The sequence below is a fragment of the Salminus brasiliensis genome, chromosome 9 (genome assembly GCF_030463535.1).
Source record: "Salminus brasiliensis chromosome 9, fSalBra1.hap2, whole genome shotgun sequence".
In the NCBI taxonomy this organism is placed as follows: Eukaryota; Metazoa; Chordata; class Actinopteri; order Characiformes; family Bryconidae; genus Salminus; species Salminus brasiliensis.
In genome coordinates this window covers 3951526-3975036 of record NC_132886.1, presented here as the reverse complement: position 1 = coordinate 3975036, position 23511 = coordinate 3951526, and the positions used below count along the sequence as shown (strand labels likewise).

General features: G+C 41.9%; 1 protein-coding gene across 4 annotated transcripts in view; it reads left to right on the top strand.

Annotated features, from left to right (window-relative positions):
* Positions 1-23201, top strand: part of esyt2b (extended synaptotagmin-like protein 2b) — a 65899-nt gene extending 42698 nt beyond the window's left edge. Inside the window, exons 10-24 of one of the 4 annotated variants that reach the window (XM_072687157.1) lie at positions 1621-1703; positions 4127-4175; positions 4511-4600; positions 5678-5758; positions 10121-10180; positions 12260-12334; positions 13517-13603; positions 15413-15562; positions 15708-16090; positions 17248-17346; positions 17638-17769; positions 18802-18907; positions 19485-19517; positions 20153-20202; positions 20314-23201. In XM_072687157.1, coding sequence (XP_072543258.1) covers positions 1621-1703; positions 4127-4175; positions 4511-4600; positions 5678-5758; positions 10121-10180; positions 12260-12334; positions 13517-13603; positions 15413-15562; positions 15708-16090; positions 17248-17346; positions 17638-17769; positions 18802-18907; positions 19485-19517; positions 20153-20202; positions 20314-20353 — 1518 coding nt within the window. In that variant the 3' untranslated portion in view covers positions 20354-23201. The remainder of the gene's footprint in view (positions 1-1620; positions 1704-4126; positions 4176-4510; positions 4601-5677; positions 5759-10120; positions 10181-12259; positions 12335-13516; positions 13604-15412; positions 15563-15707; positions 16091-17247; positions 17347-17637; positions 17770-18801; positions 18908-19484; positions 19518-20152; positions 20203-20313) is intronic. The other 3 variants (XM_072687159.1, XM_072687158.1, XM_072687160.1) reach the window with 3 other exon arrangements.
* Positions 23202-23511: the final 310 nt, after the last annotated feature.

Sequence of the window (23511 nt, the reverse complement as noted above, 5' to 3'; positions counted from 1 at the left end):
AGTGTTTACCTCTATTAGTGTTCAGTCCTAATGATCAATGTTCAACTCCAAGTATTGATGTTAAAGCCTAATTATCAGTGTTCAACTCTAATGATCAGTGTTTAACTCTAATGATCAGTGTTCAACTCTAATGATCAGTGTTTAACTCTAATTATCAGTGTTTAACTCTAATGATCAGTGTTCAACTCTAATTATCAGTGTTTAACTCTAATTATCAGTGTTCAACTCTAATGATCAGTGTTTAACTCTAATGATCAGTGTTCAACTCTAATGATCAGTGTTTAACTCTAATGATCAGTGTTTAACTCTAATGATCAGTGTTTAACTCTAATGATCAGTGTTTAACTCTAATGATCAGTGTTTAACTCTAATGATCAGTGTTTAACTCTAATGATCAGTGTTTAACTCTAATGATCAGTGTTTATCTCTAATTATCAGTGTTCAACTCTAATGATCAGTGTTTAACTCTAATGATCAGTGTTTAACTCTAATGATCAGTGTTTAACTCTAATGATCAGTGTTTAACTCTAATTATCAGTGTTCAACTCTAATTATCAGTGTTCAACTCTAATGATCAGTGTTTAACTCTAATGATCAGTGTTTAACTCTAATTATCAGTGTTCAACTCTAATGATCAGTGTTTAACTCTAATGATCAGTGTTTAACTCTAATGATCAGTGTTTAACTCTAATTATCAGTGTTTAACTCTAATTATCAGTGTTCAACTCTAATGATCAGTGTTTAACTCTAATGATCAGTGTTTAACTCTAATTATCAGTGTTCAACTCTAATGATCAGTGTTTAACTCTAATGATCAGTGTTTAACTCTAATTATCAGTGTTCAACTCTAATTATCAGTGTTCAACTCTAATGATCAGTGTTTAACTCTAATGATCAGTGTTTAACTCTAATTATCAGTGTTCAACTCTAATGATCAGTGTTTAACTCTAATGATCAGTTTTCAACTCTAATGATCAGTGTTTAACTCTAATGATCAGTGTTTAACTCTAATGATCAGTGTTCAACTCTAATGATCAGTGTTCAACTCTAATGATCAGTGTTTAACTTTAATTATCAGTGTTTAACTCTAATGATCAGTGTTCAACTCTAATGATCAGTGTTTAACTCTAATGATCAGTGTTCAACTCTAATGATCAGTGTTTAACTCTAATTATCAGTGTTTAACTTTAATTATCAGTGTTTAATCTCAGTTATAGGTATTCAATCCTAATTATTCATATAATTATTATAATTATATATTTATACATATAATATATTATATAATTATTCATATATTTAACCTAATTGTCAGTGTTCAACCCTAATTATCAATGTCTCTTCCTAATTATCAGTGTTTAAGTCTAATCATCAGTGTTGAACCTCAGTCACAAACCTCATAATTCACCCTCAGTTATCGGTGTTCATATCTCGTCACGAGCGTCTCACCTCAATTATCAATTTAATCTCAATCAACCTTAAAGTTATATTGCATCTGACCACCGTCTTCACCTGTTATGGAGGTTCCAGTCTTATTCCACTCTTATTTTTATATACAGTATTTATATACAGTATGTTATGTAACAGTATAATTTTCATGACTGTGTGTGTGTGTTTCTATAGGCAATGGTATATGAGCATTCTGGACAGCACCTGGAGATAGAGCTGTTTGATGAAGACCCAGACAAAGACGACTTCTTGGGCAGGTAGCGTTCCCTGCTCTTTACCTGTGTGTATTAAATGAATGAAACACAGCCCGAGCTCGAGGGAGTCATACCATTCTAGGAAGACTGAATCCTGATAGATGATCATAGAGCTACAGGTTTATGAAGCTGTTATAGGCTTAAATCAGGAAGGCAGGACCACAGCACTTCATCACTCCACCTCCCACAGCCTTCAGAAGATGAATTTGGCCTGTTAGAGGAACTTCTGTAGGGCTGTGCTCCCCAGTGCTAACCTCAGTTAATATAAAGAGTGTATAATATAGTTTAGACTGGCTTTAAAGCGTTTGTCCAACCCCAAATCTAATTTACACAGATCCTCCTCTCACCCTAAAGCCAGTAGCCAGTCAGTCAAGGCGTGTTTGGTGTCTGAAGTCTGGCTTTTTCAGCTTTACACTGGAGACAATAATACACTGATATCTTTAAGCATGAACTTAAATCCGTACAAAATAGGCTTCGATTTGGCTGCAGTACTGATTGTGTTCATTTTTATAAATGTCAGTGTCAGAAACAGTAAAAAATTATATATAGTTTATATTATATTCAATTTTCTATTTTTTTATTTTCATTTTATCTTAGTTTCAGCTGAAGTGTAAGGGTGCCTTATTACTACTAGTCTTTACTTTCCGCAAGCAGCAGTTCTAGTTCAGAGGTGTGTATCAGTGTTAGTGTAAGTATACTTTATGTGATGATCAGTTCCCACTGTTTGCATTGCTTGCTATTGAGGCATTAAAAGCTCTAAGGCAGTGCTTGTCTAATTCATAACTATAATATAAATTGAGTCTATATAATAACCCAAATTGAGAAGATAAGATAAGATAAGATAATCCTTTATTAGTGTAAAAGTGTAAAATGATAGACCGAAATAAGAAATATATAAATGTACTGTATAAGCCTTATTGAGAAATGTATAATGGTACTGTTATACGCATAAACAAGGGTATTTTATAAGTCTTATTGAGCAATACATAAGACCATTGTATAAGCCTAACTGGGAAGTGTATAAAATCACTGTATGAGCCTAATGGAGAAGTGTATAAGGGCACTGTATAAACATAAATAAGAAGTATATAAGTGTACTGTATAGGCCTAATGGAGAAGTGTATAAGGGTACTGTATAGGCCTAATGAAGAAGTGTATAAGATCACTGTATAAGCCTAATGGAGAAGTGCATAAGATCACTGTATAAGCCTAATGGAGAAGTGTTTAAGGGCACTATATAAACATAAATAAGAAGTATATAAGGGTACTGTATAGGCCTAATGGAGAAGTGTATAAGATCACTGTATAAGCCTAATGGAGAAGTGTATAAGGGTTTTTATAAGCCTAACTGAGACATGTATAAGGGCACTATATAAACATATATAAGAAGTATATAAGGGTACTGTGTAAGCCTAATGGAGAAGTGTATAAGGGTACTGTATAGGCCTAATGAAGAAGTGTATAAGATCACTGTATAAGCCTAATGGAGAAGTGTTTAAGGGCACTATATAAACATAAATAAGAAGTATATAAGGGTATTGTATAAGCCTAATGGAGAAGTGTATAAGGGTTTTTATAAGCCTAACTGAGACATGTATAAGGGCACTATATAAACATAAATAAGAAGTATATAAGGGTACTGTATAGGCCTAATGGAGAAGTGTATAAGATCACTGTATAAGCCTAATCTAGAAGTGTATAAGTGTTTTTATAAGCCTAACTGAGACATGTATAAGGGCACTATATAAACATATATAAGAAGTATATAAGGGTTCTGTATAAGCCTAATGGAGAAGTGTATAAGGGTACTGTATAGGCCTAATGAAGAAGTGTATAAGATCACTGTATAAGCCTAATGGAGAAGTGCATAAGATCACTGTATAAGCCTAATGGAGAAGTGCATAAGATCACTTTATAAGCCTAATGGAGAAGTGTTTAAGGGCACTATATAAACATAAATAAGAAGTATATAAGGGTACTGTATAGGCCTAATGGAGAAGTGTATAAGAGTTTTTATAAGCCTAACTGAGACATGTATAAGGGCACTATATAAACATAAATTTAGAAGTATATAGGGGTACTGTATAGGCCAACATAAATAAGAAGTATATAAGGGTACTGTATAGGCCTAATGGAGAAGTGTATAAGATCACTGTATAAACCTAATGGAGAAGTGTATAAGGGCACTGTATAAACATAAATAATAAGTATATAAGGGTACTGTATAAGCCTAACTGAGAAGTGCATACAGGTACTGTATAAGCCTTATTGAGAAGTGTGTAAGGATAGTAAGGGTATAGGCCTGATTAAGCAATACATAAGGGTATTACATAATCCTAATTGAGAGGTACTTTATGAGTGTAATTGATAATTGATCATTGATTTTTAAGTGAATTAAATGTGGCTGTAATGACTGTGTTTTTCAGTCTGATGATTGACCTAACAGAGCTTCATAAGGAGCAGAAGGTTGATGAGGTAGGTCTAATTACCACTACACTTCAATTTCTACCTCACTTCCTTAGCAACCATTTCCACTGTTTCTAATGGTTCCAGCTGGACCTTCACCCACTCAGCAGTGATTTCTTCAGGAACTCTGAAGAGCCGCGTCTGTGAACTGAATGACTGATTATTTCATAAGAACATCGGTGCATTACCGAATCCTCACACTTCTCATTGCAGCCTTCACTAGATAACATCCCTGTGTATATGCATTCTGATGCTGTGATTTTGTAAGAGAGGAAGGACTTGATTGGCTGTGTGTGTGTGTGTGTGTGTGTGTGTGTGTGTGTTTGTTATCTGGGTTATTGCAGTGGTTTGATCTGGAGGAGGTCTCCAGTGGGAAACTGCACCTGAGACTAGAGTGGCTCTCTCTGCATTCAGACACTGAGAAACTGGATCAGGTATGCATACACACACACACACACACACACACACACAGGAGCAGGACAGTGGTAGTTTGAGCCCCCCTAAGTCTTTAATTAATATTTAATGAGAGTTCCAAACAGTTATTTATGAATAAAACATAACACACATAAATCACAACCTGTTCCATTATATTATTATATCATATCAGCTTTAATGCAGTTCAGTAAAAACACAGTCTGATTAAACTCACTGTTGCTTTGCTCAGTGCACTAAAATGATGTCCTTCAAGGTCACCACATATTAATAATGAATGAGTCCAGAGATCTTAAAGTGAACCTGTTTCGCAGAAATACAGGCATACAGACATAGATAGATAGATAAACAGATCGACAGATAGATAGACAGACAGATAAATAGATTAATAAATAGATAGACAGACAGATGGACAGACAGACAGATAGATAGACAGACATACAGACACAGATAAATAGATTAATAAATAGATAGACAGACAGATAGACAGACAGACAGACAGACAGACAGATAAATATATAGATAAATAGATAGATAAATAGATAGACAGACAGATAGACAGACAGACAGACAGACAGATAGATAGACAGACAGACAGACAGACAGACAGATAAATAGATAGACAGACAGACAGATAAATAGATAGATAAATAAATAGACAGACAGACATAGACAGATAGACAGACAGACATAGACAGATAGACAGACAGACAGACAGACAGAGAGACAGATAGATAGATAGACAGACAGACAGACAGACGGATAGATAGACAGACAAACAGACAGGTAGATAGATAGATAGATAGACAGATAAATAGATAGATAGACAGACAGATTGATAGACAGCCAGACAGCCAGACAAACAGACAGGTAGATAGATATAGATAGATAGATAGATAGACATACAGACAGATATACAGACAGACAGACAAATAAACAGATATATACATAAACAGACAGACAGATAGATATACACATAGACAGACAGAAAGACAGACAGACGGATGGATGGATATTAATTTCTCTCTCTCTCTCTCTCTCTCTCTCTCTCTCTCTTTCTCTCTCTCTCTCTCTCTCAGGCTTTGTGGAGTATCAGGACTAATGACAGTCTGTCTTCTGCTTTGCTGGTTGTTTACCTCGACTCTGCCAGGAATCTTCCGGTAAGCGCTGCTGCTCTGTCCTCATCCAACCTGCTCCCAGCTTCCCATTCCCAAAGAAGGCACAGTCATATATGCATATAGATCCTTTATACTGCCTCTTTCTTCTTAAACCACCTGATCTCCGTCACCCTCTCCCCTCCAAAAATATATCTTTATATGACTCACAGTGCGTTTCTCCGGCTCTCACCTGTCCGGTATAGCCTCTATGCAGCTATGTATACTGTAAAACACTGTATCTACTACAGCAGTGCTCTCAGAGGGTAAGCAGGGTGGCTGTAATGAAGCAAGCATGCATGTTCATCACTGAATTCAGACATATCAGGAGTGCCTATAAACAAAATAGTTTTTTTTATAATATGAATTTGATTGAAGGTTTCGAGTTTTATTTGAACTGAAGTGTAGAATCCAGCCTGTCGGTGCAGAATGGATTTGTGTAATTACTACTGCTGTCAATAATGCAATAACGTGATACATTATTAATATTATTTTCTGACCTTTTGACCTGTCTGCCGCAGGTCAGGCTGAAGTCCAGCTTTTCGTGTGCTGTATGTTGCTCTGACAGAACTCTAGGCTGTAGCTCCTTTGTTAAGAATTAGCTTTTAAGCTGCTTTTTTAAACACCTTCAGCAGACTACTCTGGACAGGGACCACTGGGAGACCTGTGGATGAATCAAACAACAGCAAACAAACAGAAGCAGGAGCACAGTGTGTATATATACACTGACTGTATACATGATATATATGATATATACAGTCAGTGGGTGGATGAGCTGAACTGCTGACTGTATATAGGATATATATGATCTGGTTCAACTCCTCCCCCCACTGACTGTATATATGTATATAGCTGAACCACTGACGGTATATATGATATATATGAAATATACAGTCAGTGGGGGGAGGAGCTGAACTGATGACTGTATATATGATATATATGATCTGGTTCAACTCCTCCCCCCACTGACTGTATATATGTATATAGCTGAACCACTGACGGTATATATGATATATATGAAATATACAGTCAGTGGGGGGAGGAGATGAACTGCTGACTGTATATATGATATATATGATCTATACAGTCAGTGGGTGGATGAGCTGAACCACTGACGGTATAAATGATAGAGGGGAACATGTCACTTCCTTTCGAATGGAAAACATACTTCTTTAAGGACAGATTTAAGTGAATAAGTATAAAGAATAAAATAAATAATAAATAAATAATGTAAATGTAATTTTAATATACTTACTAATTAAACAAAACGATGAGCTAAATGACAAACCATAACTGTAATAATTTAACAGCTCTAGTAATTCTATGTAAATAATACAAATCATCAGCAAATCAACAGTAATAATACTGAACGTTCAGTATTTAGACAGATTCAGTAGCTGGTAACAGTCGGATAGTTTGTATAAAGCAGGGCCAGTCCAGTCGGGTCCAGAAGGCATGCCTCACTGACCTTCTCTCCTCTGGCTTCCTCTGAAGAGTGTGTTCGAGGGCAGTTTCGGCTGTGGGAACGTGAGGGAGCGGAGGGCTTCGGGTCTCGTCTTTAGCGAAAACTCTTCTACTCTCTGTCGAACTCTGTTTGTGAGTCTGACCGCTCCCCATCCTGCATCCAGGTGCTGGAGGGCCAGTGTTAGCCGCCCAGCTAACAGTCTGATTGGGTTTACAGTAATAATTTCCTAACTTTCATTTGAACAGAAACTGATGAGCTTCATCCAGAGAGCATGCGGATGGCGCCGTCAAATAACTGAGCATGATTACCACTAATTTTATGATTTCATGGATATAACCGCAGATATATTAATAAGGAAATTATTAAAGAAATGAATAAATAGTCCTAAAACTATGATTACATCACAGTTCTCCTTTCAGTTAATGATCAGATGCCTGTAGAAAACCTGGAGGGTCCCAGAAGTAATATGTGCTTATTATTGCTTTCATTTTATTCTACAATAATACACTATAAGAAAGATACACTATATGTCCAAATGTTTGTGGACACCCCTTCTAATAAATTGCTGAAACAGATGTGCAAATGCCCACACCCACAGCTTGCCTGGTCCCTTTAGAGAAGTACAGCTAATAGAATAAGACCCTCTGGAACAGATAAATATGACCCTATTGGCACCATGCTGCCTAATAATGCCAAGCATGGACAAGCATTGAGCTGTGGAGCAGTAGAACTCTGGAATGATGGTGGAGCTCCATCCAGTACTTTTAGAATGAGCTAGGGAGTTGGGGGTGAGGTGGGGTGGTAATCATCCAATATCCTGACCTCACTAACAACATCCTGCTCTTGTGGCTAAATGCAATCAAATCCTCACAGCAGTGCTCCTCCTAAATCTAGTAGAAAGCTTTCTTCCCAGTTATTCCAACAAAAGCAGGATCAACTCTTTTTAATACCCTTGATTTCAGAAGAATCAATGAACAATGAGCAGGTGTCCCAATACTTTTGTCCATATAGTGTATTTCCAGACATGTTTTACCTAAAGATGACATAGAATGCATTTGTGGAGTATTTATAAATAGTAAGTGTGGGACTTTATTGGGCTGACAAATGCTCAGATAGAATAGAATTATAGATGTTATTATTATAGTTCATAATTCATTAGTGTAGGGAATGTGTTTCTCCTCCCCTGTTCCACATATGTGGAGAAGTGCTGCCGTAAAGGAGTCTTAGCGTGATGATAGAAGTGTCAGCCACATTTTATTCTCTGCTGCCTTATAAAGCAGGTCTAAGGTTAACAGGAGACTGCTAATGGAAAGTGCTCAGGCTAAGTGAAGACTGTTGACTGCGACACATTGGTGACATTTCCCGCTTCTAAAAAGCAGGCGAGGTGAGATAGTAAAAGCTCAGGCCTATTTTTACTGCTTTCCTCAGCCTTTCTCTTTCATCCTGGAGAAAGAAGAAGTGTTCATTCCAAATTCATTAGGAAATGCTGGTCAGGGACTCTCAGACAATGAGAGATCACCGTCTAGACGCCTCTAACTAACCTAATTCAAGTATGCAGAAAACATGGACAGCCCAACATCTCCCAAAGGTGAAGCAACCACAGGTCTACCTCCTCTGCTGGCTGGTTGCAGTACGATCTGTAGCTCCACCCATTTTACATCTCAATTACCTCCTCTAATTCCAGCAGTTAGTCTCCCTGGGCTGATATTGACCTGTATTGACCCGTATTCTGCTCTATCGTAAGAAGGCGGGGCTACACTTAGGAATGAAGTGATTGACTGGAAGAGGCTGGTCGTCTGCAGCCGGACCTGCATGCCGTCCTTTCTGTTCAGTACACGGAGGAGCTGAGCTGTAGAGGAACTTCCATGAGCTGCCCTTTTACTGTTAGAGCGTCCGTCCACTTACCGGACAAACTGGGAATCCAGGGGGAAATCCCCTCTCTGCTTCTGCACTGGAAGCTCAATGAAGACGGTCTGAGACACTGAGGAGGCTCGGTCTGGGAGAAGGAGGGGCGGGTCTACCAAATGAGTAGGCGAGTCTGGCTCCACTCTCTGGTTGCAAATTTGACAACATGGTGGACAGTTTTGGCTTCATTTCTGTAGAACGGAAGGGGGCCGAGCCACGGCGTCCATGTTTTCTAAAGTCACTGATTCAAACAATCAATTGAAGTTCTAACCTGTGAACAGATGGAGGGGGCGGAGCCACAGGCTCAACATCTTACACAGTATTTGATCAGTTTCAGCTGCAGCTCATTTACTGATGCTGTTTTTGAGGCTCAACTCAGGATGAAGTGTTGACCAAACTGAGATGCAGACGTAGAAAATGTGTTTTGGACTATTTGGACAAAAGTATTGGGACACACCTCTTAATCACTGAATTCAGGTGTTTTATTCAGTCCCATTGCAACCACACCTGTAGAAAATCAAGCCCCTAGCCCTGCAGTCAGCCTTTCTTCCACACATCAGTGAAAGAACGGGAGGTTCTGAAGAGCTCACTGAACTCCAGCGTGGTTCTGTATGTAATAGGAGACACCGCTGCACCAACAACAACAAGTCAGCTGGTGAAATCTCCTCCCTCCTAGATCTTCCTCCATCAGCTGTGAGTGGTGTTATTATTGAACAGTGGAAGAGTTTAGGAGGAACAGCTCACAGAGAGCAGCTCAGACACCGAGTGTCTGTCAGACCACGTAAAGGGGGACCAGCTCCTTATTAATAAAGCCTATGGGTTTAGAATGGGGGGGTCAGAAGAAAGCTCCTGTAGGTGTCCCAATGTCCCCTTTTGTCCATATAGTGTAAGTCCTGTCTATGTAGACCTCCATTGTCACACACTCACACACTCTTACTCACTCCTTCATCATAATAACAGTTTTGCTCCATTTTCTCCCACACTCCTCTCCCCCAAAGAGCGAGCAGCTTGAGTTTAACACCGACGCTCCGAAACTCCCTTACAGAGGTTTGCTGAAGGTACTGTGGAACAGCATGCTGACTGAACCACGAGCTTCATACCCTACAAAGTGCTGCGTTCCGATCGGATCATGTATCTGGCTCTGTATCATCGCTCTGCACTGTGCAAGATGCGTAGGACACACACTGATGGCTGCTGGTTGGTGTGTCATGCTGGTCAACTGCATGTTTGCTAGTGCTACATTGTCCAGCCATGTGGATGTCTTGGTGGAAAGTCTGAACCGCCAGTAGCTAAACACTCCCAGTAGTATAATCGGATGGTATCAGCCCGTATGATTTAATAGGATAGTAGTAGTAGCAGCGAGTCTGGACCATATCAAATAGGCCCTCCTTCTTCAATAAGGTGAAATCTAGACGCTATGACTTATACACGGATCAGCCATAACATTAGCACCACCGCCTAACAGTAAGTAGGTCCCCCTTCTTCCACCACAACAGCTCTGACCATTTTGGGCTACGGATTCCACAAGACCTCTGACGGCGTCCTGCAGTTTCTGGCACCAAGGCAGATCCTTTACTAAAACCCTGTAAGTTGTGAGGTGGGCGGGGCCTCCATGAGCATCAGTATGACCCCGTCTGTCGTGGGTTCAATGGTTGTCCTTCCTTGAAGCACTTTTGGTGGGTACTGACCACTGCATACCCAAAAAACACCCCAAGACAAGGCCTGCCTGAGGTTTTTTTGGAGATGTTCTGACCCAGTTGTCTAGAACCTCACAGTTTGGTTCTTGTCAAAGTGTCTCAGCTGACTGGTTACTTGCTGCTAATGGATTTACCCCTTGACTGAAGCCACTGTAGATTTTTTACTTCGCCAGTTCTAATGTTATGGCTGATTGGTGCATATACAGCTTTTGTGTGTGTATATATATATATATATATATATATATATATATATATATATATATATATATATATATACAAAAGCTGTATATGCACTGTATATTGACTTTTAAGGTACAGTTTAGTGAAAAATCGAATGAACGTGATTGATTATTGACCCCAGATGCGGTCAGTCAGGCAATACAGGTTGTATATATATATATATATATATATATATATATATATATATATATATAGGCCTTATTCTCTAGTCACTGCTCATTAGCTATGCATCGCCTATCCACCCACACTCACCTACACAGACCCTGTGTTTACAATATGTCCATCTGGCCTGTCCATCAGCAGCCCTGTTTCAGTGAAAAACATCAAAAATAGATATAATTCCCTCCTATATTTCCTTTTTGCACTAATTAAAGCCCACCTGGGGAGAATTTACACCCTGGGCAGGGTCTCGCAGGGTCTCGCAGGGTCTCGCAGGGTCTCTTAGACGCCGCCGAGCTTCTTTCAGTGCTCACTTTAGCCGTGAATATGTTCGTAACACCGCAGTGCTTCTGGGAAATGAATCTCTCATTAACATTCAGCATGGCTCACTAACAGGACCAGGCCTGCCTGCTCCCTGGAGTACTGTGTGTATGTAAGTGTGTGTGTGTGTGTAAGCAAATGTGTGTGTGTAACGATTTCCAATCGTTCCAGTGTTTGATTGTGACTTTAAAGGAACAGTTCAGTGAAAAATCTAATGAACGTGATTGATCATTGACCCCAGATGCGGTCAGTTAGGCAATACAGGTCTCTTACATACTGATATCTGCTGTATGCTGCTGCTTTCATTTAGAATGGGAGATGCTAGGCTAATGACGCTAACAAATACTGGATTTAGATGGTTGCCAATCTCATTTAATTTATATTAGACGAGTTTGAAAGCTGAATGAGGGACAGTATGCGGATCGGTGACAGTATAAGTCTGCTGTGATTAATGGACAAAAGTATTGGGACACCTGCTCATTGTGCGTTGTTTCTTATGCATTGCTATTAAAAGAGTTTCTACTGTCTCTACTGTCCAAGGAAGAAGGCTTTCTACTAGATTTTGGGGGGAGAATTGCTGGGGGGCTTTATACCCCTCTACTAGCCCACACCTGGTATTAGGCAGCATGGTGTCAATAGGCTGAACTGTTCCTTTAACCTTTAAGGAAACCTATACGGGTTGTTTCCTATTGGATAAACTGTGGATGTGCTGTTTTGCAGTCTGGGAGGAAAGTGAACCGGGACCCGAGCCCGTACGTTCAGTTAACCGTCGGACAGAAGACGTACGAGAGCAAGGTGAGGATTGGAATATTAGAAATGTTGAAGATTTGGGGGCACCTAGCTGTACAAATAGTTCTGACAATTCGTTAATTTGGGACAGCCTAACGTATTAAAGACCACAGTCAGATCGTCATAGTTGCAGTGGCGGCAGTAGGGCAAGCGCAGAAGCTCCTGGAGGATCCCTAAGCGCACCCAAGGTAGCCAGTAGATGTAATCCCTCCTTTGGGCTTCTGTAAATCCCTGGGGTCTACCCATTTGCCCCATGTCTGGTACATTTGCAATGGTAGGCCACCAGGGGGCATCTTTGCAAGATGCACGAACCACTTCTAACTATAGTAACCATAGTAACCACCTAGCCTAGGTTGCTATCTAGCAACCACCTTGGATACCATAGCAACACTAAGCAACCATCTACCAATCACTTAGCAACACCATAGCAACCACCTGTAATGCCATAGCAACCCCATAGCGATCACCTGTTTATATTAAAGCACCCATTTAGCAACCACTTATTAACCGTACAGCAATGCAACAGTAACCATCTAGCAACTGCCTAGCCACCCCATATCATCTACCTGGGATACCATAGCAACCACCTAACAACACCATAGTAATCACCTATCTACATTATAGCACCCATTTAGCAACCACTTATCAACCCTATAGCAATGACCTAGCAGTGTAATAGTAGCCATCTAGCAACTACCTGGCCACCCCATATCAACTACCTGGGATACCATAGCAACCGGGACAGTGAAGATGACTGGAAGTGTTAAAGGAAGCATGTATAAATAAATTAGAGCGGCCCAAGAATTGAACCCTGGGTCCCGCAGGGTTCGGTTCTTGGGCCGCACTAATTAGCCCCAACGTCACATCAGACCTGAGCTGAAAGAATATTTACCAACAGAGTGAATGTTTCCCCGCTCAGGATTAGGTGTACTTGATTCAAAGGGCTGATTAATGAGCAGAGTTTGAGTCACAAGATCAAAAGAAGGCCGATGATCAAAAGACTGGAGGGGCTGGGTGCTGACTGGATGCTGGAGAAGGGCAAGCTCATTTATATCGAAAACATTGTGAAGAGCTTGGGGTCCCCGAACGCTGAGCAGTGGATTTAATCACACACTGGCCACACGTTTTAGGAGTTGCTGAACTGATTGGCCCAAAGGTGAGGTGTGATTGGTGTTGCCGTGGTTTCAGGTGCGCTACAAGACGTGTGAGCCGCTGTGGGAGGAGGCCTTTTCATTTCTGGTTCATAACCCTCGCACTCAGGAACTGCAGGTGGAGGTATGGCATTACACCCATACACACACACACACACACACCCATACACCCATACACACCCATACACACACACACACACACACACACACACACCCATACACCCATACACACCCATACACACACACGGATGTACGGTTTCTGCTTTGTGTGCCCCCTTCTTATCTCATAATAATACACTAGTAACACTCAACAACCACATGGGGTACCACAGCAACCACTTTGCATCATGCTGGCAACCACCTGAAACACCATATCAACTTATCAACATATCAAACTAATCTAAAAACCACCATATCAACCACAAGGGGCACCATAGCCACCACCAAGCAACCCATAGCAATCACCTAGCAGCTACCTAGCAGGCCCATAGCAACCATCTGGTGTACCATAGCAACTGCCTAGCAAACACCTAGCAACGCCCTGGCTAGCAGTTGGAAACTCCATACCAATCGCCTTGCAACACTATAGTGCCTACATAGCAACCACTCAGCAGCACTATAGCAACCACCTGGGATGCCGTTGCAACACTGACCGATTCCATACCAATCACCTAGAAACAACATAGCAACCACCTGGGATACCATAGCAACACTCCATAGAATCCACCTAGCAACACCATAGCAACAACCTAACTACTATTTATCACCCATATAGCAATTACTTAGAAACACCTTAGGAACCACATGGGATACCATAGCAACTGTCTAGCAACACTCTAGGGACCACTAAGGATCTTCATAGCAGCCACCTAGCATCACCATAGTAACCATCTAGCTACATGGTGCTATAGCTACCGGTGCTATCTAGCAACACTATAGCAAACACCTGGAATACCATAGCAACACTAAGCAACTCCATAGCAATGACATAGCAACACCATAGCAACCATCTAGCTACACTTTAGCAACCGTCTACCAATCACTTAGCAAAACCATAGCAATCTCCTGGGATACTATTGCAACCGCCCAACAACACCATAATAATCACCTTTCTACATTATAACACCCATTTAGCAACCACTTATATATATACCTATGATACCGTAGCAACCACCTAACAACATCATAGTGGGCGCCTATCTACATTTTAGTACCCATTTATCGACCACTTATCAAGCCTATAGTAATGACCTAGCAATGCAATAGTAACCATCTAGCAACTACCTAGCCACCCCATATCAACTACCTGGGATACCATAGCAACCCCCTGGAATACGTCCTGGCTTTGCTGGTTTTGCCATAATGGCTAAAAGTGGAAACCACTGCAGCCATTCTTTGTTTCTCTTCAGGAAATGCACATTTCTAGCTGCAGGCTGAGGTGTGCGGGGGGATGCAGCACAAATTTGATTTTTTTAGCCCCCCAGTGGCATTCCTGCCCGAACTGCTGCCACAGTAATCCCCATAAGATGAATCTGTGCTCTCGTACCAGCAATAATAACCCGGGCAGTTTGGGGAAAATAACCGCACCACATTACTCTCCCTATAATCACTCCCCTCTACACGGTTAAAGTAGAAGATCCTGGAGGAAGTTTTGGGGCTCCTTCAGTTTGAAAGATGCTTTGAAGAAACTTCAAGGAACTTTTTTCTTCTAAATACCTTTCTTTGAAGGTTCTTCAAAGCACCTTAAGAGGTTCATCCACAGTTTCAAGCTAAAGGACCCTCAAACGTTCCTCCAGTACCTTTAAGCTAACTTAATTATTAAAACAGTTATTAATCACATGTCAATTCAACACATCAAAGCACATAATAAACAGTTTCAGCTTAAAAATGTGTCTGAAACTGAACATCAGAGCCTCTGTTCTCACTGTTTCAGGTGAGGGACGATAAGCACAAGTCTGTGCTGGGCAGCGCTCGGGTGCCTCTGGCGGGTCTCCTAGCGGACGAGGACCTCACGCTGACTCAGCAGTTTCCCCTCAGCAACTCCGGCCCCAGCAGCACCCTCAAACTGAAGATGGCACTCAGGGTCAGTGTGTAGGGTGACTCAGAATAGACAACACTGAATAATACAAAACACGAAACCTAAAATTCAGGTGAGATCAGACGCTAGATCAGACTGGGGATTGCTGACTCTAAGAACTTCCTCTCTGTGTATCTCTGTATGCTCACAGGTTCTTTGCCTTGAAAAGGAGGTCGCGTCCGGCCTGCCTTCCTCCGTGCAAATCCGACGCACCAGCCAATGCGTCTCCACGCCGACCCCCCAACCTCAGAGCGCCAATCACTCCCACTCTGTACACACTCACACACATACACATGCCCCAGCCCCCTGCACGCCTCCCCCCACCACACCCTGCGGCGCCCCCCAGGGGCAGAGGGGCTCAGAGGGGTCTCCGGTGCGCCTGACCGAGGCCGGCCGCAGCAGCTCCAGTTCAGCTCTGAGCAGCCTGACCAGGCAGCAGCAGAACCACAGAGACTCCACACACAGCCTGGCCTCAGACACCTCGCTACCGTCCGCCACGCTGGAGCTGCAGCACAGACTCACACAGCTGCAGAAGTGAGTGTTCAGCGTTGAGTACTGCAACATCATGAACCTATTGGCTCCATGCTGCCTAATAATGCCAGGCGTGGGCTAGAGGGGTGTAAAGCCCCCCAGCTCTGACCATTCAACATCCTGACCTCACTAATGGTCTGCATTAGATGCTTGATGTTTGGGGTGGTTTATACCCTTCTTGTTTCTCAGAGCTGGGGGGGCTTTATACCCCTCTCGTTGTTCAATGCTGAAGGGCTTTATACCCCTTTTGTTGCTCAATGCTGAAGGGCTTTATACCCCTCTTGTTGTTCAATGCTGAAGGTCTTTATACCCTTCTTGTTTATCAGAGCTGGGGGGGCTTTATACCCCTCTTGTTGTTCAATGCTGAAGGGCTTTATTCCCCTCTTGTTCAATGCTGAATGGCTTTATACCCCTCTTTTTGTTCAATGCTGAATGGCTTTATACCCCTTTTGTTGCTCAATGCTGAAGGTCTTTATACCCCTCTTGTTGTTCAATGCTGAATGGCTTTATACCCCTCTTTTTGTTCAATGCTGAATGGCTTTATATCCCTTTTGTTGCTCAATGCTGAAGGGCTTTATACCCCTCTTGTTCAATGCTGAATGGCTTTATACCCCTCTTTTTGTTCAATGCTGAATGGCTTTATACCCCTTTTGTTGTTCAATGCTGAATGGCTTTATACCCCTCTTGTTGCTCAATGCTGAAGGCTTTATACCCCTCTTGTTGCTCAATGCTGAAGGTCTTTATACCCCTCTTGTTGTTCAATGCTGAATGGCTTTATACCCCTCTTTTTGTTCAATGCTGAATGGCTTTATATCCCTTTTGTTGCTCAATGCTGAATGGCTTTATACCCCTCTTGTTCAATGCTGAATGGCTTTATACCCCTCTTTTTGTTCAATGCTGAATGGCTTTATACCCCTTTTGTTGTTCAATGCTGAATGGCTTTATACCCCTCTTGTTGCTCAATGCTGAAGGCTTTATACCCCTCTTGTTGCTCAATGCTGAAGGCTTTATACCCCTCTTGTTCTTCAATGCTGCAGGTTTTTAACCCTTCTTGTTGCTCAACGCTGAATGCTTCACACCCCTCTTTTGTTCAGTGCTATTTTTTGAATGTTGAAGTTCACCAAAGTCGACACTAACTTTCTCTCTCTCTCTGTCCACAGTGGTTCGGCTCCAGCCGAGTGTCCTCTTGGTGAAGTGCAGCTCACCATCAGACACAGTTCTCACAGGAACAAGCTCATTGTGGTGGTTCATGCCTGTCGGTGAGAAAACACACATACTCACCAAATAACACACCTACACTGAACAGACGATCCAAATTCCAAATAAAATATAGCGGGTCGAGCCGAGCCGTATCTGAAGCTGTAAGGGCTGTTGGTGCAGATCGGGTTTGAACCATTGCTGTCAGTGTTATCTATAAACATGGGGAGGGGTGTGTAGATCTCTGCTGAACTATGTCTCGTAAGTGCAGCAGGTCTTTCCTGAAGGAAGCTCCTCTGCAGGTGTGTAAACCGAAGCTCAGTGCAGGACTGTGTTTTTCTGTGACTCTCCAGTAACCTGATAGCTATGGGGAAGGACGGATCGGACCCCTACATCCGCCTCTACCTGCTGCCAGACAAGGGCCGAAGCGGCCGCAGGAAAACCAGCACCATGAGGAAAACCCTCAACCCCGTCTACGACCAGTCGTAAGAACTTCAGTCACTTTAGAACTTCATAACTGATCATTTAGTTGGGCTGTCCTGATTAGATTAGTTTGCCCCTATCTGATCGAGCCTCTTAATATATATCAGCCAATCCGATCCGGTCTGATCTCTGTGTGTGTGTATAAATAATACTCCAGCTCCACGGTTTAGATCAGACGAGCTGCTGATTAATCTGATCAGTAAAATCCTTTATTTTCAGGATCAGTTTCTATAATCAGACTTTCTGGACTGACTGATTTAGTTTAGTCGAGACTTAAAATCTTAAAATGATGTTTTATAGTGTTTAATATCTGATAATCCAGTCTGATCTCCTCCCTGACCAATCAGCTCCCAGCTCCTTTACAACACTGCAGTCTGATCACTTCCTGTGTGTGTGAGAGAGTGTGTGTGTAGTGGTGCACACTCTGGACTGGTATCTGTGGTTGTTGGTCTACTGGTGTGTAATAACTGGTTTATAGTGGGTGAATGTGCTGTGTGTGTGTGTGTGTGTGTGATTGGGATTTTCTATAGCATGTGTGAGTATGTTAGCATTAGCATTAGCCTTGACTCGGTTCTGAATGGGTTCTGGTTTATAAACAGAGAAAGGTGAGCGAGCGGTTGTGCGGTTCTCCCGCTGGTAAAACAGAGCGTTTCAGTGAGAGTTTTATAAAGGGTCAGATATTATGGTCTGTTTTCAGGTTCCACTGTAAAATAGCTCCACACTGCAGAACCTCAACTCCTTTATTTACCTTCTGAGAACGTCCACACTGCTGCTGCAGCCGGCTGGGAGTAATGTCTGTTAATGGTGTCTTGAGGACAACAGATGGCGCTCTGAACACTGTGGTTCAAACTAAGACTCTGAACTGGATCAGGATTAAAATAGCCCGTACCTGATCCATTAAAATAGGCCTGGATCAAGTTGTAATGAAATTAATATCCAGAACTAATATAGTTTAGAATTTATTTACTTCTTATTTTTCACCCAAATAATCTCTGTGTGTGTGTGTGTGTGTGTGTGTGTGTGTGCGCGCGTAGGTTTGAGTTTATAGTATCCGTAGTTGAGCTGCACAGGAGAACTCTGGATGTAGCTGTGAAGAATGGAGGTGGACTCCTGTCAAAACATAAAGGACTACTGGGCAAGGTACACACACACACACACACACACACACACAGACACACACACTGCTCAGTCAGTGTTTATTCTCTCAGTAAAACACAGATATTAGAATGAACTACAGAAAGTGGTGGTGGTTCTCCATCACTGTGTTCATCATTAGAACATCTCCAAAGTTCTCCTCTCTCATGGAGTCTAGTATTATTTAGAGTTCTCCTCAGATCAACACCTGGTTTGGTGGTAAATCAGGGCTTAATGATGGTAAATCAGGTGAGCTGTTGCTGCTGCTGCTGCTGATGGAGTTGATTGAACACATCCTCCACGCTGTGCTGGCTGGACTGGGGGACGTCCAGGAGAACCCTGGAGGAACCGAGCGAGCTCTGTTCTTCAGACTAGCTCACCGACAAGATCTCACTACTTTCTTTCTTCAGAATGAGAAGCTCTTGTTTCTCCTTTTTACTGGATTCATGTTCAGCTGCTTTATCTGTTCTGATGAGATCTGGAGCTTCTGCAGTAAAAACTCATAATATCTCATAATGTACCAGTACATGATAGATTAGATGTCTCATTTGCCTCTGAATTATCTTACGGTGTCTTTTGCCAGAATAAACTGAGCCCAAACAAGTTACGTCCCAAGGTGTGTACATCACACACACACACACATACACACACATATCCATGTCACTCAGCACACATTTGTCAGTGTATGTTTCCATATAGGGGGTAAAAGCTGAGTGTGTGGTGGCGAATGCTGATTGGGCCACTTAGGGTGTTATAAATTCCTAGGTTGGAAAGCATAGGTTAGTTTGGGCTGGAGGAAGGTCAGGATGTGCAGACTTTGAGAGAAGCTTATTTTGATAGTCGAGTGAGAGGTGGGAGTGAGAGTGAAACTGTGAAGACACTCCCAGTTTTTCTCTTTAATTCATCTCTTTTATTTTCTTTTACGTTGTTTAAACGTTCCTATATTTATATGCATGATTTTTGTCTTGATTTATATATTTTCATCACTATCCTAAATTATTTTGTCCAGTGGTTTCATCCAATAAACTACCATGGGCCTGGATTGTTTCCAGTATATATATATATGATGAGTTGGGGAGTTGGGGGTGATGAGGTGGGATGGTAACACTCCTGTCATGCAGTCTGAATGCAGTCAAATCCTGTGTGTGTATGTGTGTGTATGTGTGTGTGTGTGTGTGTTGGTGTGTGTTTCTCCCCCTGTCTCTCACTGCTGCATACATTTTTGATAATTCAGTCTCTTCTTTGCTGTAGGTTCTCGTGGGCTTGACAAGTGAGGACATTTCTAGAGGATGGACGAGATGGTATGATGCTCCTACACTCAAACACACACACACACACACACACACACAGGTCTTCAGCTTGTAGAGGCTGACCTTCTCTTATTGATGAATGTTTTTCTAACTCTCTCTCAGGTATGATCTGAGTGCGAGTGAATCTCAGAGGACGGTCTGAAGGGGGCTGATGGTGTTTTAATGGGACTTTCTGTGGAAAGCAGCTGAAGGCTGAAGAGTGGACGAGAGAGGAGCTGTTCTTCAGAAGCAGGTCAACCCTCGGTTAATGAAACCAGGCTGCTTCTGCTGGGACTCAGACACACTGCGTTACACACACACACACACACACACAGAGACGCCTGAGAGGCCGAGTACTGAAGGGATAGTTTCCACACTTTTAAGGTGGACAGTGGTGCTGAGACTGCTTTCAGCTCTGCGCTGAACTTCCGTCCGTGTTCTAGATAACAGTCCTACAGTGTCAGAACCCACATAAGCAAGTCTGTTGGAGATTACAGAGGAACACCTCCACACGCTTTGAGGAGAGTGTGTGTGGATGTGGGTCTGCGGTTAGCTGTATGCTAGTCGGTGGAGTCGGAGCTTCCATTACTCTGAGCTGAAAGGGTTCTATATGAATCCATTTTTGGTGCTCGGGGGTTCTTTAAATGACCATCTACAGGAGGTTTTCAATCATAGAGAACATCAAGAGATTGTTGAGAGTTGTTATGGTTGTACATCGTCCATGCACATCCTCCTCTATCCGAAATTATACATTTTACAGGAGAAGGAAAAAACCTTCTGACCTTTCAATGGAAGTCAATGGAAAATTATTTTATTCCAGGTCATTTTGGGGCGTTTCTATTGGTCCATTCATCACGAAATGTTGACGGGACGTTAAGAAGAACCTCCAGATTCACATTATGTCGAAAAGTGAAAACAGCAAAACCGGAGATGCGTTTTTGACGGTGATGGTTTACAGTAGAACCATCACCTCTGCTGAAGAACCTTTGAAGAACCCTTTGAAACTGTATAAAGAAAGCAAAATAATGAATAACATGATTCACATTATATCAAAACGTGGAAAATTTGGATAATTTTGGTTTCTGCATGAAAGCAATATATACAGTAGAACCATCATCCATTAGAACCTTACAGTAGAACCCAGTAAACATAACCAGAACCATCCTTTTTGCTAAAGAACCATTGAAGGTTGTCCAGTGATGGGACCAGGGGGGGTTAAACGTGGTCCCCATCTGGGGTGTACACTGCATATGGGGTCAAGGTGTGACATTAAGGTGGGCTGTGATGATGGGGCCAATTTGGGAGGCCCAACTGGATCCCAGTAAAAATGGACATCCACTCAGATGCACATCCATGCCCACCTGGAACCCACCCAGCCCACATTCCCATACCCATATGAGCCCCATTTGAGCATGTTGGCCGGGACAAATGGAGATATGAGGATTTGCGTGATGGCAGAACCACTGTCTTCGCTAAGGAACCCTCAAAGAGGGTAAGCACTAAGGAAGCACCTTATGGGCTGTCTTTGGGGCAGGGCTGTGAAGGTGCCTCATACAGAGTACACAGGCCTCCACGTGCTTACACTCGGCACCCCGTCCTGTCCTGCTAGTGAAGAATGCTGCATCAGTCTCTCATCAGTCCGTCCGGACTCTCCTCTAAAGAGCAAACACAGGACAGGTCAACCGCAGAAACCTGACGAGCAAATCTCCGCTGCATCGGCTCTGTGCCTTGAGTTCTTATTGGGGACGGTGAGTTCTGTACGGATCCTCTGGCCTGTCAGGTTAATTACTGTGGAAAACAATGTAGCAGGATTGTTTTTATAAGGGAGCTATAGATTAACTGGCCACTTTATTGGAAACACCTACCTTGTACAGCCGCTCACTGGCCATTTTATTAGAAACACCTGCCTTGTGCTTTAAATCACTGGGCACTTTATTAGAAACACCTTCTTTGCATGTCCACTCACTGGTCAATTTATTGGAAACACCTATCTTGTACTTCTACTTCCTGGCCATTTTATTAGAAACACCCACCTTGTGCTTCAAATCACTGGCCACTTTATTAGAAACACCTTCTATGCATGTCCACTCACAGGTCAATTTATTGGAAACACCTATCTTGTACTTCCACTCACTGGTCAATTTATTAGAAACACTCACCTTGTGCTTCAAATCACTGGCCATTTTATCAGAAACACCTTCTTTGCATGTCCACTCATTGGCCAATTTATTGGAAACATCTACCTTGAGCTTCTACTTCCTGGCCATTTTATTAGAAACACCTTCCTTGTGCTTCAAATCACTGGCCATTTTATTAGAAACACCCACCTTGTGCTTTAAATCACTGGCCAGTTTATTGGAAACACCTACCTTGTGCTTCAAATCACTGGCCAGTTTATTGGAAACATCTACCTTGTGCTTCAAATCACTGGCCAGTTTATTGGAAACACCTACCTTGTGCTTCTACTTCCTGGCCATTTTATTAGAAACACCCACCTTGTGCTTCAAATCACTGGCCAGTTTATTGGAAACACCTACCTTGTGCTTCCACTCACTGGTCAATTTATTGGAAACACCATCTTTGCATTTCCACCCACTGGCCACTTTATTAGAAACACCAGCCATGTAGACATACATAGGAGATGGTAATGAGACCCTCAGCAAGGTGGAGCTACAACAGAGGGGTTTCCGATAAAGTGGCCAGTGGGAGTGAACTCTTGTGTGAGTGTAAGCCAGGTGAAGTCCGGCGTCTGCTCTGTGACCTCTGTGCAGGGTGTGTTTCTGTGAGTCTGCTCTGCTGGTGTCTGCTGGTGCAGGGTCCTGTGACCTCTGTGCAGAACCCCACAGTACCTCACTGAGGACGTATCGGGCTGTACAGCAGTGGGAGGACGCTGCTGTTATCAGACTCAGACTGGACAGTACCGCACTGTTAAGTTCAAAGCCTGTGAATCGTCTGTAAGTTATGTTAAATTAATAAAAGAGGTTTTTATTAAATAAATACTTTTTTTGGAATGTCCGCTGCTCTGCACTCGTTCTTTATTTCCACACTGAGTTTTTATTCATTATAATACATAATATTCACATGTTTATTTATTATAATTAGAAAATCCATATGTTAATTATCATAATTATTATTAACAACAACAATAATAATAATAATACTATATCGTTGCTGTTTATAGTAAACAATTTTCAATATTAGTATCATTAATAATGGATGGATTTCACATTCACATTTCATTATTAAGAATATTAATACTTTTATTTGTAATATATGTAATTATAAATATAATATATATAATATAAAATATATTTTTTTTAT